This window comes from Sphaeramia orbicularis, chromosome 3, assembly GCF_902148855.1.
Source record: "Sphaeramia orbicularis chromosome 3, fSphaOr1.1, whole genome shotgun sequence".
NCBI lineage: Eukaryota > Metazoa > Chordata > Actinopteri > Kurtiformes > Apogonidae > Sphaeramia > Sphaeramia orbicularis.
Genome location: NC_043959.1, coordinates 48,849,583 through 48,870,059, shown reverse-complemented (window position 1 = coordinate 48,870,059; position 20,477 = coordinate 48,849,583). Strand labels below are relative to the sequence as shown.

Here is a 20,477-nt window from a genome sequence, read left to right as displayed (position 1 = left end):
ATTTCTCTGTTGATAAAGAAAAGGGGATTTTCCAGTTAATTTATTAAGCAGTTGTGTTAGGACCAGGAAGTCAAATAATTGAGTTTTTACTTCATGAGGACAGTGAAAACTCATGTATAAATTAAAATCAATCCAAATTAGTTTGTCCTTTCTTGTCAACAAAAAATTTAAATGCAACCTGGTTGCAGAAGAGGGCAGTGCGCAGTAGTGAAGCAGTCAGACAACTCCCCCATATAATAATACATTTTACCCAAGTGTAATACAGGTCCTGAACACATAACACTGTCAATACCTAGAATAAGGGTATGTATTTTACATATATCCTCAGTGTTCAGCCAGGGTCAACAGTGCAATATATATATCTGTACTGTTTGTTGGTTGTCATGTTCGTATTTTTTACTGTATATATATTTATTATACATTTCCTTGTTTTCTTTTTTCTTCTATCTGTTTGCCTCCCATGTCTTTTAAATTTCAATGTACATGTTTATAATGACACATGTACATGTGTATGTGTGTACATGTGTATAATGACAATAAAAGCATTCTATTCTATTCTATTCTATTCATATAATACATACAATGTTTAAATGTTTCCCCATTTAATGTCTATGAGTGGAGTTTATTCAAAACTATTTTTATTTTTTCTTTGCAAAGGCTGCTGCTTTTTTGTTGTTGTTGCTGTTCATTAATATTACACCTTGATTGTATATGTTTTATTATATTACATTAATTAAATAAAGAAAAGTGTTGTTGAATCATGTCTTGAGTTCATGTCGACAGAAAAATATGAACTACCTTTCAGTTCTAATTTTACTGTTTTATATGTTATAAATGTATGCGCTGTTGACAAAACAGTATTGAATTTATCAGTAGCATTTTAATATAATACAATTTAACATAATATAATAAATAATAATGAAACTGTCTTTAATTTGTACTATTTTGTTTAGCAGTGTACTTGTTTACAGTAGTTGTTTAACATGTAATTATGAAGGAATAACACTCCATTTGGTTTGAAATTGTAATATAAGGTTTAAAGGTTAAATTTCTTTATTATCCCTGTAGGTCTCTTCATTTCAGCCATCCTGATACAAACACAGTACCTACCATTAGCATTGGCATTAGCATTACAAGCAGTGAGCTCGTATGTAACAACAAAATTAGTCAAATTTATAAAACCACCGGTAAGGTCCTTTAAATATCATATGGAAACTGAAATGTCCCATTTTCGATCAATGTTTTGTGTGTGTTTCTATGTGTGTACACTGATTATTTTCTACGTTGTGGTGTAGTGGCAGACACGGACATATAAAAGTATATGCTGACAGTCTCTTGTTTCAAAGCTGTCCCAGTGTCTTTGGTTTTTGTGCATACATGTTGTGTGTTTTAGGTGAATCTGGCTCCTCCAGATTACCTGTTCCTCAAGAGGAGGTTTTGGAGGCACAGGTCTGAGTTTTACGTGCAGAATCTCTGTCAGGTCAAGAGTCTGCAGCGACAACGACGACCTCTCACAGTCTAACTGAGGTTTAGCAGAAAGTTAGAAAGACAGTTAATCATAAAAAAGGTACAGAAATAGAAAACACAGAAAAGACGACAGGCCAGAAATGTCCAGGAATGGTAGATTTTTAGCTAAAGGAAAGTTCTGTTAAGAGCAGATTTGTGAAAAAGAAAAAAAAACAAATTGTAATATACTCTCACAGGACTATGATGAATAAACATAATGAAAGAAAATAAATAAACTGAACACATATTGTCCACAGTGCAGTCGTTTTTTTACCTGTTTGCGGATGGTGTGCTGGTTTGGGGAACTCTCAAACCTCGCCAACAGCTGAGTCGCCATTGAACGCACCTTGTTCTCTTTGGGTTCGCTACCGTCTCGGACTGATGAGCCGTTGCTCGCCAGGTTGGTGGCCTGAACGGAGACAAAATCCTAATATATCAGCAGTCCCCTAATAAGATCAAGCTTAATATTTAATAATAATGTCATTTATAAACAAACCTCCTCCAAATAACTACAGAATTTCCGCTTCCTTTTGTAAATGGAGTCTGTACCGTCTGACTTCTTTTCATCCTGAGTAAGAAAAACAGCAAATAAGAAATAAATCAAACATGTAACGATCCCATTTAGAGGACTGACTGTAGACCAGCAAGTATACACTGAGAAACACTTCATTAGAGGAAATAGGATGGATTGTGTTTACATACTGTCACTCTTTAAAGCCATATTTGTGCAGGACTAGAAAAACCTGATGATTTGGAAATTAACCCCCACTTTGTGCTTCATGCAATGCACGCGATTCACATGGGATAACCAAAGTGTTTTTGTGGGTTTTTTTTGGTCAGTATTGATGTTCCTACTGTAGTTGTCATATCCTCCTGTGACCCAGCCGAATAAAGAATAAAGTTTTTGGCTTTTTTTTTTTTTTTTTTTACATGAAATATCTTGATTGGAAATGTCATGATGCAACAATTTTTTCAGATACATTTTTTTATTTTTTAATGGAATATTCGTTGCAGTGGACAGCATTTTTTTTTTTTTTTTGTAAAGCTGTAAAACTCTTGTCCCCTACAGAGGACAAAAATGTATTGCTGGGTCTCAGGAGGATATACAGTAGTGGAAAAAATTATTAGACCATCAAAAGTCATCAAATATAATGGTTATGCAATCAAGCACTAACTCCTGTGTGTATCACGTGACTAAAACAGACAGAAAAGAAAACATGGAATGCCTAAAAGCACTGTTTTTGGCAGTACAATGCCATAGAGAACTTAGGTGATTTGGATTATTATCAAGAAAACATGAAAATGGCTAGATATCAGCTCTTAAATTAAACTCTAATGAGCTATTTTTGTTATCATTATATTTGTCCAAACAAATGTACCTTTAGTTGTACCAGGCATTAAAATGAACAAGAAACTGAAGAAAACAAGGGGTGGTCTAATAATGTTTTTTTCCGTGACTGTATGTCATCCATCTCATCTTTTGACGCATTTTTCTTCTACAGGATTCAATTTCTTTCAGTGAATATCCATGCTGTATCGTGACAGGAGCCTCCTGAATGTCCCAACAAAACACTTACAACTTTCCTTTATAATAACCAGTGTCCATACTAGCCTTCATATTTCTCCGACAGATTTGCACAATATTAAGATCAAAGATGATTTCTACTGTTAATACAGTTTACCAGAGGTCCTCAGGTAGCACAAGTGTCATACAAATAAGTCTAAGGACAAGGTTGTAGCAGCAAGATTTCATTTAATCTGAGGTTATGTCTAATAAGTTTAGCTTTCTAAAAAAAATAAGCAGAGCTCTGTTGCACTATTAGAGATTAGTTTTAACCCATAAAGACCCAGAGCTACTTTTGTGGCAGTTACAAAAATACATTTTTCTCTCTATTTAGCCTTTCTTAAGTGATTTATCACCATTTATTGTTATTATCCTCTAAATTTTGCATAATTTAACTGAAAATCTGGTATTTTCCTATATTTAATTCACTGATCATGTAAATGTTCATAAAAGCTCAGATTAAAGTTGAGGGTTATTATATTAGAAACAGAGAAAACTGACGAAAAAGTGACTTTTGCAGTAAAATATATAATTAACTGGACATAATTCAAGCATCTCCATCCACTGTCATTCATCAAACCACATGGGTTTTTACTAGTGAATCAATGTTGTAGATGACGGTGTTTCTGCGTTCACTACGGAGCCTCTGAACGTCCAAATGGGTCATATCTGATGACCATAAAAAGATGACAAACTGTATTTTACATCAGTTATTTACATATATTGATAGGATTAGTGGATCAACAGGTTTTAAACAGTTTTACATCAGTAGATGATTTTGATCACCAGTCGCTGTTTATTAGTTAATTATTTAGTAAATTCAAGCTTCTTCATGTTAACTGAAATTACGTCAGTTTACAAGAATAATCACTATGGAAATACTTTCTTACCCATATTAAGAGTAATTCATGAAAGTAAACAAAATGTATGTCTGTGCTGTTTGGAAGTTACCATGTTATCAAACAAATGGAAAAGTTCATACATTTGTGCATAAGATAAATTTTTGTCTATAAAGTAGTGGACAGACAAGCTAGAGTGACACAGACTGAACAAATGATCGTCCCTGAGGCTTTAGCAGCTGTATACAGTATTTACAAAGGGCTATTGTAGTAATTACTCAAGATGGTGTTCATTTCTCCTCCTATGAGGTAAGAAAATAATTTTAGTTTCTGAATTAATGGAGCGATAATATCCTGTTCCTAGAAGATGAAAAAACAGAACAGCGGCAGAAAGAAAAAACCCAGACTGCTGGTCCAACGGTCCATTTCCTTGATATTATGAAACTGAGCCATGTTGTCTCTGCACCTTATCATTTTTAGAGCAATGTGATTATTTAGTTCAATCTATCTGAAAAAGGTGCAGAGTTAGTGCTAAAACTTTATCGCATTTTAACCTATGAAGACCCAGTGCTACTTTTATGTCAGTTCACAAATTAATTTTTCTCTCTATTGAACCTTTCTGAAGTGATTTATCACCAATTATCAAAATATAATCCTCTCTATTTTGCATTTTTTTCAGTGCAAATCAGGTATTTTCCTATATTTAATTTATTGATCATGTACTTTAATCATCATGCTGAGAATACGTTTAAGGGTTATTATAGCAAAAACAGAGAAACCTCAAGAAAAAGTGACTTTTTCAGTCAAATATATCATTAACTGAACATAAACCAGGTGTCTTCATCCACTGTCAATGATCCAACTCCATGGGTTTTACTGGTGAATCAATGTTGTAAAAGATGACGGTGTTTACATGTTCACTAAGGAGCCTCTGAATGTCCAACATGACCATGAAAAGATGACAAAATGCATTTTACACCTATTATTTAGATGTATTGATAGGATTAGTGGATCAACAGGTATTAAACATTTTATATCAGTAGGTGGTTTTGGTGGATGTATATGGGTTAAACTGGAATTTAACATTTTTGGTGAATCTACAGGGTGGGGAAGCAAAATTTACAATGAACATTTAGTTGTTTTTTCTCAGCAGGCACTACGTCAATTGTTTTGAAACCAAACATATATTGATGTCATAATCATACCTAACACTATTATCCATACCTTTTCAGAAACTTTTGCCCATATGAGTAATCAGGAAAGCAAACGTCAAAGAGTGTGTGATTTGCTGAATGCACTCGTCACACCAAAGGAGATTTCAAAAATAGTTGGAGTGTCCATAAAGACTGTTTATAATGGAAAGAAGAGAATGACTATGAGCAAAACTATTAGGAGAAAGTCTGGAAGATACTATTAAAGAAGAATGGGAGAAGTTGTCACCCGAATATTTGAGGAACACTTGTGCAAGTTTCAGGAAGCGTGTGAAGGCAGTTATTGAGAAAGAAGGAGGACACATAGAATAAAAACATTTTCTATTATGTAAATTTTCTTGTGGCGCATAAATTCTCATGACTTTCAATAAACTAACTGGTCATACACTGTCTTTCAATCCCTGCCTCAAAATATTGTAAATTTTGCTTCCCCACCCTGTAGATTTAGAGTAAAAACTAAATTATTATGCAAAAATGAATCCTTGTCAGTGTGATCCTAAGCCTCATAGAGACTGTTTTTAAGGCACAAACTCCATGTTGACCTTAAAATAAAGCTAATAGAAAACAGACACTGGTGCATCAGAAGTGGAAGTTGCAGCGTAGAGTTACCTTTGGTACCCGTTTTCTTGGCGGCGTAAGATTCAGCACATTATTAATACTTCTGCCTTCCTTAGATGGATAATCATTGTTTTCATCCACTCCCCTGGGACCTGCGGAGTATTACCAGATTGCATTAAGGTTTTCATATTTTCCACAGCACACATCCATAAATGTCAAACAGTATCATGCATAATGTCTTTCCAGATTATGAGCATTATGTGAGCGGTTTCTTGTTCCACTTAATGTTCCACTAAACCATTACCGAAGCCTTTAAGTGACTTCATATGGGAGAACGGTGCATGATGGCTGAGGTTAAAAAACACATGACAAAAGCTTGCATTAAATGGCACATCTGTGTTTGTGTTGTCAAGCATCTCAGTGTCCTATAGTCTTCAGCTCTGGTGCATTCCTCTCATGCCTCTACACTTTACTAACAGAACAGCACACTACACATGGCCCTTCACAGGAAACCAGAGGAAATTTAATACTCTCCCCTTTGCTGGAATCTTTGGTTTTTGTACATATTTTATTAGGTTTTACAGTAACGGCGGCCGAAACCAGAAACAAGCAGAGGAGAAGGAAACACTGTGTAGTGAACGGACTTCAGTGTGTGTAAAAACTGAAAGAGAACAGAGTCGAGTTACTGACCTGAGGCAGGTAGAGGTGTACCGCGAAACAACTCGTAGAACTTGGACAAGTAGGTGTTCATCTTTGTTTTGTCCAGTTCTTGGCCGTTGCACAGCTCCTTCCCAGATGTGAATGGACGGATCCCAAATTCCCGCTCGCTGATGTCAAAAGCCAGCTGGAGATTCGCAGCGTGGTCTTCCTCGTTTAATGAATCAAAATCTCTGATGAGGGAAAAAAAAAAGTTAAATTATGAGGGTTTTTTTTTTACATTCCTTTTAATCTTATTTAGTCTCCTACTTATTTTTTTTTTGTATGTATTTGAACAATAAAAAAGAAACGCCAAGAGATTTTCTTAAATGATCTCACAAAAAAGGATAAACAATGAGACAATAACAAAAAGATACATATGAGTGACAATATATAAGGAAATAAAAATATTGAAACATCAGTTTATGTTAAGTGCTTTTTGAATATAGAGTTCTGCTCAAAACTCTTTGTGCACCTTTTGTTTTGTTATTACAAGGTTGAAATGAGAAAATATATTTATTTCTCATTCTCTTTTCTTCAGATACAAGAAAATACAGGAAATACAGTCACGGAAAAATTTATTAGACCACCAAAAGTCATCAAAAACAATGGTTATGCAATCAAGTATCAACTCCTGTGTGTATCATGTGACTAAAACAAACAGAAAAGAAAACATGGAATGCCTAAAAGCACTGTTTATGGCAGTACAATGACATAGATATTGATGTAAGAACTGAAGCGATTTTGGTTATTGTCAAAAAAACATGGAAAAAGGCTAGATATCAGCTCTGAAATTATACTCTTATGAGCTATTTTAGTTATCATTACATTTGTCCAAACACATGTACCTTTAGTTGTACCAGGCATTAAAATGCACGAGAAACTGAAGAAAACAACAGTGGTCTAATATTTTTTTCTGTGATTGTATGTGCACAACCATAAAATACACATACAAAACTAAATGGATCGAAACATCTGACCTGTGTTGAATTAAACCTGGTATAAAACATCAGAAAATGAACGTACTAAGTCTTGTATTGTCTGAACAAACGGGTTAAAATCATGTTAAGTGCAAAAGGAAGGTTACATTAAATACTTCCACTTTTGTTTATTGAAGTCACTTTTCCCTTTAATTTTTGTTTTTAAAGCTGTAAATATATCCCATATATCCTGAATTGAATACGTGTGGTCATACAACAACAAGCCTAATCCTGACCCTAAATTTTTGCACAGTATATGGATGTTTTGGGTGAGTTTTGATATGTTTTTATTTAGCTTTGAACAAGAGCCTTGAGTTATAGAACCTGAAAAAGGGCAGGGAGAAAGAATATATGAGATCTAATATGATTTGCTACTTATGTTTAAAGTGAAGTCTATCTGTATGCGTAATACAGCTATGAAATGGACAGAGTTTATTTTGATATGTATAATATTTTTTTGCATTTTGTGCAGGATTGCTTAGAATTTATTTAGACATGTGTAAGATTTTTTATGGTACTTTGACACGGGACTTTGTGATCAGTAGATAAAGATGAGGTAAGGGGACCGGAGTATACAAGTTGTGCTTCATTTTTTTTCTTTTACTTTTTTTTACTTTTTTTCCCTTGTTCTTTTTTTGATATTTGAAATAAAATAATAAAAAAAAAAATCGCAAAACCATTTGTTAATGCAAGTGAAAGAGCAACAACAGCGCAAATCAAGGGGAAAAAATTAAAATACAAAGATTTAATTTTATATTGTTTTAATGCTGACATTTTTTAATGTACTAGTTTTATTTTTCATTTTCATCATCTATAATATCCCTGTTTCATACTTAAACGCTCATGCATTTTTATTAGATTATCGTAAATGCAGCATACACAGTAACGTAGCTGTGAATGCTCTAATGGTTATCTGAGATGCCCTGAATAATGAGACAGGAATGTGACTGCAGGGTTTGTAACAGATTCTTTGAAAGGATTATTTCCTGATGGAGATTTCATGTCATGTCCGTGTCAAATGACTGACAGTGAGCAGCAAAGTGAAACACAATACACACAGCGATACGAAGACGGCCAACGTCAGCACAATGGAATGACTTCACAGAAACATAATCATTTCACATCTGTAGAGGAACTTGTTCCGTGAATTGTGTAAGAAAATGGAAGCAGATAACTGTTAAGAGGGCAAAGAAAGACGACGCTGACAGTTTGCAGACCTGTTTAAACAGGAGCAGTAACAGCAGAAACACTCACACTTCGGGGAATTTTGTTAAAGCTGATGATTTTTTTTTTCTTTTTGACAAACCTACAAACCACACATTCATACATATGGAGGAGCAAAGGGGAAAAAAGCCAGCGGTTACTGGGACTCTTACAGGACCACATGAAATTGTAAAGACATGTGGTAGATATAATCAGATTTGTACATATACTAATCTTTAGTTGCACTGACTGCTTCTATTCTGTCCAAAATGTAGTCGTAGAAAGAGGAAACTGTCTTTAAGGAGCCACTAAGTGACATAAGGAGATGTTTTTCTCTACAGCTCCAGTAATAACAGGTAGAAGCAGTATTTAAAATTATACTCTTATATGGAGAATGTAACTAAAAGTATATTTAGGGGAAGGCTTATAAAGACAAAAACCAACACAGACAAGAAAAAAGGTTACTTTTAAAGTCTGAGAATACTGTCAAAAATATAAATGAAAATAAACACTACATATAACTCAATAACTAGACATTTTTGCGGAAATATTATCCACTATACTGTTTTCAAAAATATTAAAAATGCTTTGCTTCTGGGAAATAAGAATTAAAAAAAAAAAGAATCTCAAACATGTTTTTTCATTATCAAAATAATTTCATTTACATGTCACCATGTCTTCAGAAGATATTAGAGCTGATATTCAGCTACATTTAACCAGAACAAGGTAAAAATAGTTTACATAACCTCTAACAGAGAGACCACTTGAACAACTCAATTTAAGTCAATCAAATTTGTCTTAAATAACTATTTTTATTGCTTATAATAAGCACAGTTTGCTTCAATTTTGTTTTGTTTTTTTGTTTTTTTTTTAATTTTCTAATTCTAGCTTCAAGGACTCTAACCAAGCAGAGTATATTTGGCTTCTTTCTACAATTGTTGTTTACTTTATGATCCATATTTATTATGTGTTTATTTAATCTCTGCTGAAAAAACAAGGAGAAAATTCTGTTTACTAAGAATGATAAAAAAGTTATCTATCCAAGTACACAGTGTGAGTCTTTTTCTGCTCATAAAGTGTGTTTTATCACAAACATGATATGCCTTCATACCAAAAATATTTAACACACCCATAAGAGAGGTCTGTCTTCACAACTACATGTTACAGGATAGGCCCATAAATGAAAAGGTTTGAACACCGGAGACAGATAAAATAACATAGTAGTGTCATGTGTCAGCGCTGCAGGCTGCTCCTGATATGATCGGACGTGTTTGTACGTACATCAGCTGAGGTTTGAATCTGTGGATGAGGGCGCAGAAGGCGATGCCGCTTAACCATGAAGATGTCAGGTCTGTGATCGTCACGTTCTTGTAGCCCTCGGTCTGTTTCTGACACCAGGTGAGGAGCCTCGCTGGTCTGATCTCGGATTCTGTAAAAGAGACACAATGAGCGAGATTCGCAATGAAGCTGTGATTCATAAACATGTCATTACAGGAATATCAGTCATTTAAGGCTAGGAAAATGAAACCCTTGTTCTAGCAGATCAGATTATCAAATTCATTCAGCCATTTATTCATTTTCTGAAAGGCTTTATCCACATAAGGGTCACGAGAATAGTGGAGTGGATCCTAACTCTGATGTGTCACCAGTTCATCGCAGGGTTGACATATAATACTGTGCAAAAGTCTTCATCCACCTTTAGTTTTGTTGTTTTTTCAGGGTTGAAATGAGCGTACATATTAATTTCTCATTCTCTTTTCTTCACATACAACAAGAAAATACAGGGAATAACTTAAAACTTAGCAAAACATCCATAATTACCTTTCCACAAATTGTAATTCTGAAACTAAACAATAAGTACCACAAACTCCTGTAACAAATAGACCTCTCACGGAGACTTTAATACCAACATTTTTAACATTTGCACGGAGGTAGGAGGGTTAAATACATGACTGACAGTTGTAATGACCAGTCCCTGAGCACAGTTTTATGCTCTACTCTATAAATCATATACAGAACTGTGCAAAAGTCTAATTCTGCTTTTAGCTTTGTTGTTTTTGCAGGTTTGAAATGAGCATTTTATAGTTATTTCTTATTCCCTTTTCTTCAGATATAACAAGAAAATACAATGAATATGTGTAGAACCTTAAAAAACACACAATCTGAACTAAATGGGTTGTAAAGGTTAAAGTTAGTATTTAGTGTGACCTCTGACCCCATGACAGAAAGTAGCACAAACAGAAACATCTGATATACGTTGAATGAAACCTGGTGTAGAACATCAGAAAATGAATGCAATTAATCTGAACAAAAGAGGTAAAGACATGTTAAATACAAAGGCAGGTCACATTAAATACAAACACTTTGGTTTATGGAAGCTGCTTTTTTTTAACTGAAACTTTTGTTTTTACTGCTGTGCATACTTCACATATATCCAGATTGGCCCTCAATACTTAGTACAGTCTGAGGAATGCATATGTTTGATCACTATAACTTTACAAAATCAACAAACCTAATGTTAGTTATAGGACTTTTGCACAGAACTGTATACACATGAACAATCATTCACTCTCATAATTGCACCTACAGGCGATTTATAGTGACCAATTCTCCTTTTATGGTGCATGTCTTTGAACAGTGGGAGGAATTCATGTAGCGTAACATAATTGTGTGTTTCATGTTTCATTGTTCATTGTGGTACCCTCCATTGAGCGCCCCTGTGGTACACCTGGTACAGCAGACGCCTCACCACAGTGACTCCAGCCTGAAGCCATTTGCCACATATCATTCCAGCAGTCTCCCACCATACATTTCCCATCTATCTCCACTTGTACTATCACGAAAAAACATGAAAAGCCCCCAAAAAACACAAATGTTAAAAAAAAAACTGTGTGGTCCTTTCCTTACCTCATCTAAGTCTGTGTGATTTAAGCTCAAAATAACACATACCATGATTGTTAATCAAGTCCTGAAGAGGGAAATGGGACAGTTTGTTCTGAGATCTGAACACATCTGTTTGGACACGTACTTCCTGACTGAATTTGGTGAGTGATTGTGTTAAATATAGAACTCAGCTCAGCATGTGCAGCGGCCAACTTGATTATTAGCTCAGAAACAGTTTGACCTTGTGAAGCCTCACGTAATGTTAGATGTGACTCAGTATAGATAAAATCACAATGTGAAGTTTGGAACATGAAATTAAGATGAAGTCATGAATGAAACGTTTCAGTTTTTCCTCATAAAGTATATGTTTTATAGTGTATGGAGGCATTTAAAGTGATGTAAGTGCTTGTTTTCTTGGGTTCATATAATGGTTCATGTTAAACACAGGAACATAAAGTAGAGTGTGTGTTTGACTGTTCTGGCCACAACCAGGCAGTTCCTCTTTCAAAGCATCCTCCTCCCACTGAAACCACATGTAAAAATAAACCTCAGATCGTGACTGATTCCCTAAACGGAGGTTAAATCTAGATCATTGCTACTTCTGTAGGTTCAAAAAGAGACGAGAGCTGCAAGAAATGAAGTTCACACAGATGATTTTACAACCTTAAATAATCATCTGTCCTTCTTTTTCACTACTTTAAATAATCTGCAGCTGAGTCAGCAGCAGTTGGACATACAGTACAAACTACAGACCCACTCGTGGAAATCACACAGTCGGTCGGTTCTTGTAACACTTGCCTCGTCTGCAGAGATTGACGGGCCGTCGTATGGAAGCAGCTCGTTCCAGAGAACAGGAGACCTCTCCACTGATGTACAAGTGACGCACCTGAAAAATGACCAGACGTAATAACTGATAATGGGCACTTAAATTAAAACAGCTAATAAGCAGGCTCAATGTAGTAGCTTTTTTCAAATATTAAAAAAATGACCAAAATTATCATTAAAGTGTTCAAAATCAAGAGGTATGAGGTGACAAACGTGTGTCGATGTACTGGATTGTAGAGATAGGAACGGAATATATCCACACCAATCGACCAGGGTATTTACGTGACGACTAGAAGGAGAAGTGAGTCACTGTCCTGGTCTACCATAGTGATGAAAACTAACACCATGGGGCCTTTGACCAAAGAAACAACAACTTTTATAGTCGAAGAAAGTGACAAAAATTAAAGCTAGAAGCACTGTTGTTGTTTTCGCCACTGGACACAGAACTAAATGAAAAGAATGGAGTTTGATGATAAAGCAGCAGCACTTCTTCTCGGGTGAGTTTGATTATGAGGCGTATGAAAGTATTAAGTCATTATGTGATGTTATTATCTTTACTAAGCTGTCATTGGTTGATCCACAGTTCAGACTAAACTGTGACAGTTCTGACCTTGTTTGGACAATTCCAAACAGATCTTTAGTTCAGCTACTGACAACACAAACCGTACAGAAAACAGAGGCGATTTGTGGTTTTACTGTGACTGTTTTCTGTCTAAAAACAGAGCTAAGCTAACAGAGCTATAATGTAAACTATCAGCTGATGCAGCATATGAAGATTGTAAGATACAGTGTTATTTTTACAAACCCACTGTGAGTTTTAGCTTGAGGAAGAAAATTTGATGATACCATAATACAGATGTGCGTAAACAATGAACTTCACAGTTTATTCAGTATGTGATACAGTCTGTGGATACATAGCATTGATTTGTTGGTGGTTTTGATAGTTGTATGTTCTGGTTCATCACTCCCCCTTTTTGTAGAGAGTTTGGAATACCCATGCTACATAGAACCCCTTCAACCCTTTATTGGAAAAATGACTATTTTTCGTAATTTCCAAATATATTACAAGACAGTGATAGCAACAGTTACAATGAGGACAGTGAGTCAACAGTCTCAGGTCCAATGTGGTCTACAGGGTCTGCAAGGTCCACCTCTGCATGAACAGTGAGTGTACCTGCTTTGTTAGGTACCATGAAGTAATGGTACTAATGTAAGGACTGATGTTCAAAGGGATAATGTGGATGTTGACAGGTGTCTGGATCAGCACTGATGTTAGTCTAATGTTCTAAAAGTGATGTTCTAATGTTCTAAAATGCATGTTTCTTTCACCTTATATGTGATTTTCTTGTATTTTTTTATATGGTAACTTAATTAACCTTGATTTTCTACAGAACAATAAACAATTTTGAAAGTAATAAAGTCTTATGTTCTCCAATAACACACTTAGGTTAAAAATTTGTATTTCAGAGTATTTCAGTGAGTGCCCTATAAAGGGTTAAGTGTATAACAGTAAGAGTATCGTAATATATGTCATAATGTCTATGGAGGGCATCAAAACAAAACCAATACCTGCCCTTACTCATTTCTTTCCACTAAGAAAATAAGAATGTCCAAGTATTTTCTGCACTTTTATTTAGATCATCCACCTAGAGCACATTTCATTTCATTATTGAAGATTCACTAATTCAGTTGCTTTGTCTATAGATAACTCGTTGCATATACTCTACAGATAATCAGTTTGATATCAATGGCTTTTTCATCCTCCCTTACATCACCTATTAAACTGAAATCTGCTTTAATTTTTTACAATATTCTGTTGTTTTTACAATAAGCTGCTAAAATGTGACAAATAATCTGTAAACTCTTCAAGGATTGAAGGGGTTTGATCAGTCTAAGTCAGAATCAGATGTTAAAGTATTTTCTAAAGAAGGTAAGTACTTTTTTTTTTCTCACCTGGTGTGGTCTGACGCAGGAGGAGTTTAGGTTCGGGTATCGAGTCCCAGGGTCTATGGTGTACTGATCAAAGTTTTTGGCAATATTTTCAGGGGTTGTCTGTGGAAGTAATCTATAAATACTTTCCCTATTGAACAAATGACAAAAGATACAGGTCATTATTTACATTTCACTTCAGTATAATAGTCTGATGAAATATTCAGGCAGTGAGAGTGAAAAAACACACAGCCTGGAAACGCACAAATGTCAAACGGTGTTATGTGAGTTGGTGTGCACGTACCTCTCTGCCAAAACCTCCAGAACCGTCCGACCCTGAGCCCAGCTCTTTACCATCCAGGCTGTGTCGAAGGCAGCCAGAAAACCTCGGGCACATCCCGTTCCCATGGGCCAGAAGGGCTGCACCGACACACAACACTACTGCATGAGTGTGTGTTACGTACACTTTGTTTTCAGACACATTCCTCTTTTTATTCCTATTTAACTATCATGAATAAATCACACTGTCATAATCTTTTCATGAGAAGAGGTAAAAACATTTTATTCCAACTTTATGGGCAAAAGTGTATTTGATTTTAAGTTCTTATGTAGCTCATGGCGAGTCAAAAATATAGCACATGATTTTTTTAATGTTGTCTTTTGGTAAGAAAATAATTCTATCCATAAACCATCTTTAAGAATAATTAAAAATGACTTAAATTCTTCCCACGGATATAAGAAGATTTAACAGTGTATTATCACATGTTAAGGTAAAGCCTGTTTTTTTGGAGACACAAAATTTACATGGAAACTTACAAGACATGAGAAAAATGAGTTCTTCCTTACATATTTGTCATGATTTTATTGGTAGACAAACTGATTTTCTTTTACAAAGGCAAAAAGGGCCATAATTATTAATGAATACAACCTTAATTTGATATAAATAACATAAGAATCCAATTGTCACAGTTCATTTTAGTAGAAGCGTATGGAAACTGTATTGGAAAAATATGTTTTGCATTTAATTCTTACTTGAGTTAATATGGATATTAAGTGCAAAAAACTGTAATGTAGTGTTTTCTGTGAAAAAAAAGCTACCACTTGTGCCTAAAAATAGTATAATAATAAAATCCCTCATATTTTTATACTTTCTGCTTAGTTCAGCGATTACTTTTACTGTTGCAAATGAAATTAGAAAATTCCTCAGTGGACACTAATGGGTTAAATTCTTGCTTTTCTGCTTTTTACACAAAGCTGTATTCAAGCATGTCTGATCATCTTGCACAACACACATCTCTCTAAATTAATCCTGGGGCTGAAACAGGTTCCAGCTTTGCAAAACATGCCTCCCTCTTGTTTCTCACAGATTCTTCAGGGTCTGACAGGAGGAATTTGAGCATCTGAGCAGCCAAACTCTGACAGTATCTCCTTCCTCCCACCGTTACCTTCTCCACCTGACCGTCACTCACCTCCAGCAGACTGTCGCCCACCAGCGCCACCAGCAGCTGGTGTCCAAACCGCTCCCTGACCAGGGCGGCGTTCTCGGAGGCGTACATGCTGGTGAAGTCAAACATTGCTACATCTGGCTGTCCACAGTGGTTCATGGCAAAATCAAGTGTGGGAAGTTGGTAGTTGGTGCCAAAGTCAGCAGCCTCTCGGGCGTAGCACAGAAGAGCTTCCTGGTTGACGTTTTCACTGCTCAGCAGCATCTGGGTGTCGACGTAGTCCTGTTCAACCAAAGTAGGACACAGTCACATGGAGCAGCTCTGTGTGCATTTACAAGAGTTTATCTATTCTCTGGTCTAGAATTTTATTAAAATTAGAGTTTAACTGAACATTTTAATGAAAACATTCTCTTTAACCTTTCTTCCAACAACAAACTTGAGGGACAACTTCAAAGTCTACAGATGAAAATACACCAAGGTTTTACTGGATCACTATAAGGTTTAATATTACTGCACGTATTATATTAGTTACTGTGTGCATAATCACCAAGAAACTATTGTTTTGTCATTTTTATTATAAATAACAACAAAGATCCTTATATCCAAACAGGGATTAATATTCAACACACCAACAATAAATCCAAACAGCACACAAAAAAGAAAATATGGGCTCAAAATGCAAAAAAAGACAGAAATAGCAGTAAAAACTGAGGAAAAAATTCTCCAACAGTATAAATAATAAATGCATGATTATTTAAGAAGTCATGTAACTTATATTAATCTTAAGGAGAGTGAAACTCATGTGTGACTCAAGAGCCTTTTTTTTTTTTTTTTTTTTAAATAAAATAGAGTTTTGTTCAATTCAGAGCAACTTGAAGAACTCTTTAACTGTGTATATACACATCAGTGTACCCATAATTATAGTCCACAGTCTTTATTTTGCAATTCCAAACATACACTTGGTATATTTTGTAAAAATGTATAAATGCAAATTGTTAGGTTCTAGCAAATATGTAAAATCTGTTTCTTTTTTTTTTCTGGTCAGTTGAATATATGGTAATTCAGTAAACTTTTAACTCAGATAACTAACATCTTCCTAGATAAATAATGTTCTGCTGCTTCTACTGTCTTTACTACATATGTAACATAGCTCATATTACACCTGTCTGGCACAACAACAAGGCCCAGTTTAGTTAATTTGCTCCAAACCAGTTTATGGAAATGTTCCTAATTTACATTTTCTGTTTTGTGACTTTGTAAAAGTTCATCTCAAATTCACTCAACATTTTATGGAAACACGTCAACTGTTAAACTCTAAACAGGTCTTACCTTCTTGATAACTAAACACTCATACATTCACTCTCAAAAGATCTTAACACCAGGTGTAGAAAAGACGTCAAGATGAAAAGATGTTTCGACCTGAACATGAAGTGCTTACATTTATGACGACTCCCTTATCCAGCAGGCTCTGTTTCTTTGCAGTCATGACAAAATAATGTGTGTTGTCCCTGTAGTACACAATGTTCTCCAGATCAATACCTGCAAAAAAGACATAGTTTCACTATATCTGCATGTCTTTAAATCCCACCAACAAAGCTCACGGTGACAGATTCAGTGTTTCCAGACTATTTCTCACCCGTCTCCTCTTTGAGGTCCAGAAAGAACTTCTGGTTGAAGATGAAGGCCACTCCGCTGATCTCCTCCACCTTGGCCTCCGCTGTGGTGTTTCTGTTGATGAAGTTGGCTGTGATAGCGATCGCCAGCTTCCCCCTGAACTCCTTTCTTTTGAAACCTGACAGAGACACATGCAAAGACAAACAAGGATACAGTGACAAAGTGAAAAAGACAGTATGTTGATCCTCCCAAACCTCCCACCCAAACAGACCTGTCTGATAAAACCCAAGGAAATCCCACCTTAAACCATGATTACAGGGCATTTATTTAAGGATAAGAGACCGTTTATAAAGGTGACTCCTTATATATACAAGAGAATAAAAGCCAGGTGATGGAAGAAGAACCAGAAATTCATGTAATAATAAAAACTAGATGCTTTTACCTTTTAATTCAAAGAGGCTTTACTGGCATGAAAGTATAACAAAATAATGTTCCCAGTGCATCAAAATAGTTATATTATGATGCTCTGGCAACGCTATTAGTCAATTACAATAATGAATCAATCTTTTTGCATGAAAAGGCTGCATCTAAAACACAAACTGAAAAACAGCCTTTTTAATGACAAAATACTTTACAGTGCACGCATCAGAAATCTCAAATCAAAATTGCATTGCAGTTGTTATGTGTAAAGAATAGGTGTCAAGGAAAAGTCTATTGAAGCTATAATAAAAAGGAAAAAGGAGCACAGAAAACACTATTATGTTCAGTGCCTTCAGTTCAAGCTCCATATTTTACTGAAAGACCTTCCTGCACATGAAGGACTCGCTAAAAAAATGACATGAATTCAAAGCTGCAAAAGCAGAGAGGAAAAGAAAATAGAGGTTTTCAGTTTTGCTTTCTGCAAAATGATGTATGAGACAATTACAGTATTTGATGGGAGTAGAGGAAAGCATCTGAACTTTTGCCGCAACTCCTCCATACTGTCACAGTTACAACTCTGTTTTTCCCATTTCTGTCACTTCATTGATCTCCCGAACTGCAGCAGCAATTAGCGGAGCACAGATCTGATTGTATTTAACTCTGATTTACTGCAGCCCAGGCCACAGAAGTCATTCAGAAGTAGGCTGACTGCAGGGGAAAATCATTTCCCCCAGGGTTTCTCATAATTGGAGAATGAGCTACACGTTTTGTACTGGCCAAAAATGCCCTTTTTAGGAATAAGTATCTGATGTGAATTGGTTGTTAGATGACAGCATTTTTAAGAGAGAGACCAAAGCAGTGAGACAGAGAGGTGGAAACAATCCAGTATGCATGCATCAGCTGCAGCGGTGAGGCCAAACTCTGCTCTATTTATGAACTTCATGTGCTTTCAGAGAAGGAAAAAGAGATCACTGACGTTTATAAAAGGTGAGGTTCAGTTATTGTTTCACAACAAAGAGTCCAGAAAAAGTTCTATAGGATGATTTGGATACACTGTGGGTCCTTGAACAGAAGGTGTACTGGGTTTTATCAGAGTAAAGGGGTCATATTTTGTTAAACCCACTTTTATTAGTCTTTGGTACATTTATTCATGTATTTGGACCCTAACAGTTCATAAAGTTTGAATTTGAACCCTCCAGGTGCTACAAAGCTATCTTTATATTCATTTTGGCAAAAACCAAGTGGATTTCTACAACCTGTTTCAATTCCTGCTTAATTTGTTAAGTCTATAACTAGTTACATCACAACATTTGCACATATAAGGTCAAGACTTCCGACAAGCATTTCTCTAAGTATGACATAATTGTTTGTCAGCAGCAGCAGCGGTTGTAGTAAAAACTGAAAATATGTCCAAGCTTCGAATCGATTACTTAAAATGTTCAGTTGTTGGTTGTATTAACAAACACTTGTGGCTGAACGGGACAGAGCAGCACAGTCAACAACCTGGAGGAGGTGGGGCGTGAAGTGGCTCATGTGCATTTAAAGGGCCAGCGTTAAAAACAACCTTTCTGGCGTCATTACTCAGAAATATGGTTGAAGATGGATGTGTGGAGTTGAATTCATGAAGAATCAGACCCGAGCATAGCATTTACAGTTTATGTAGACCACAGGGAAATGTTTTAAAATGCATAATTCTAAGTAAAAAAGCCAAATATCACTCCTTTAAGTTCTTCATGTACTGTGTGGTGCTTAAGAGATTTTCACAATAATGCAAACACGTGAAACTAAAAGTGCAGATATGTTACTTATCTCTGACAGCTGTTTATATGTGTTTGACTGAAATGAAAGTGACGATCCTCCAAAATGTATAAAAAAGAAATTAACTGTAATCTGTGACTAGGAGGGTTATATCTTCCAGACAACACAAAACTTAGTGATGTTAACATAGTTTAACTGACTGAAGCTGTTTCTTGAGTTTATGTGTAATATCTGATCGTTTTCTACTCAAACAGACATGCTGATCCCTATGTATATGACAGCAGGATACAAAGCTTGCTCGTGGCTGCATTTTATTGGATATGAACACTTTTCAACAATAATATTCCTCTGAAATCACTGAAGACCCCCTATATTACTGCACAGTATTGGTTTAGCTGTATTAAACTTTTTAGCTTTTAATTTCCGAAAACCAACTTCGAAGGATCTTTAACCCATTACATCCCAACATGTAACCTCCTCATCACCGTCTTTACTGTTTCTTCCTCTTTGTGAATGTTTTCTCACCGTCCAGGGTATTTCTGCGTCCATCAGCCCCAATGATGACGTCAAACTCAAAATTAGCGACGGGATGATCAGCAGGTCGGATCGCAGCCCTCCAGCCCAGCCCTGACACAGAGACAAAAAAACAGATCAGAAAAACACATTTAAACATAGTACATCACATTGAATATTAAATATGTGCTGATAAAGATACTAATAAACACTATGTTAACCCTTTAAGACCTAGACTATTTTTGTGGCAACTTCCAAATGAAATTTTCTTAGCAATTTTATCTTGTTTATTATTTCATCCTCTGCATTTTTCAGTGAAAATCAGGTATTTTCCTATATTATATTTACAGACCATGTAGATTTTCATAAAAGCTGAGAGTAAATTCAAATATTACTTTATCAAAACAAAAAAAAACTGAAAAAAGTGACTTGTTCAGCAAAATATGTAATTAACTCAACATTAAAAAAGTATCTAAATTCATTTCGTCAAATCACATGGGTTTTATTGGTGAATCAGAGTTGCTGAAGATGAC

General features: G+C 35.5%; 1 protein-coding gene across 7 annotated transcripts in view; it reads right to left on the bottom strand.

Annotated features, from left to right (window-relative positions):
• Positions 1–20,477, bottom strand: part of mical2a (microtubule associated monooxygenase, calponin and LIM domain containing 2a) — a 69,320-nt gene that overhangs the window by 14,982 nt on the left and 33,861 nt on the right. For 5 of the 7 annotated variants that reach the window (XM_030130826.1, XM_030130827.1, XM_030130823.1 and 2 more), the window contains exons 5-17: positions 19,957–20,058; positions 17,276–17,431; positions 17,078–17,178; positions 15,664–15,921; positions 14,499–14,614; positions 14,219–14,345; positions 12,239–12,326; positions 9,839–9,986; positions 6,369–6,568; positions 5,730–5,830; positions 2,003–2,074; positions 1,781–1,915; positions 1,418–1,522 (exon numbers count right to left, since the gene is read on the bottom strand). In XM_030130826.1, coding sequence (XP_029986686.1) covers positions 1,418–1,522; positions 1,781–1,915; positions 2,003–2,074; positions 5,730–5,830; positions 6,369–6,568; positions 9,839–9,986; positions 12,239–12,326; positions 14,219–14,345; positions 14,499–14,614; positions 15,664–15,921; positions 17,078–17,178; positions 17,276–17,431; positions 19,957–20,058 — 1,709 coding nt within the window. The remainder of the gene's footprint in view (positions 1–1,417; positions 1,523–1,780; positions 1,916–2,002; positions 2,075–5,729; positions 5,831–6,368; positions 6,569–9,838; positions 9,987–12,238; positions 12,327–14,218; positions 14,346–14,498; positions 14,615–15,663; positions 15,922–17,077; positions 17,179–17,275; positions 17,432–19,956; positions 20,059–20,477) is intronic. The other 2 variants (XM_030130828.1, XM_030130829.1) reach the window with 1 other exon arrangement.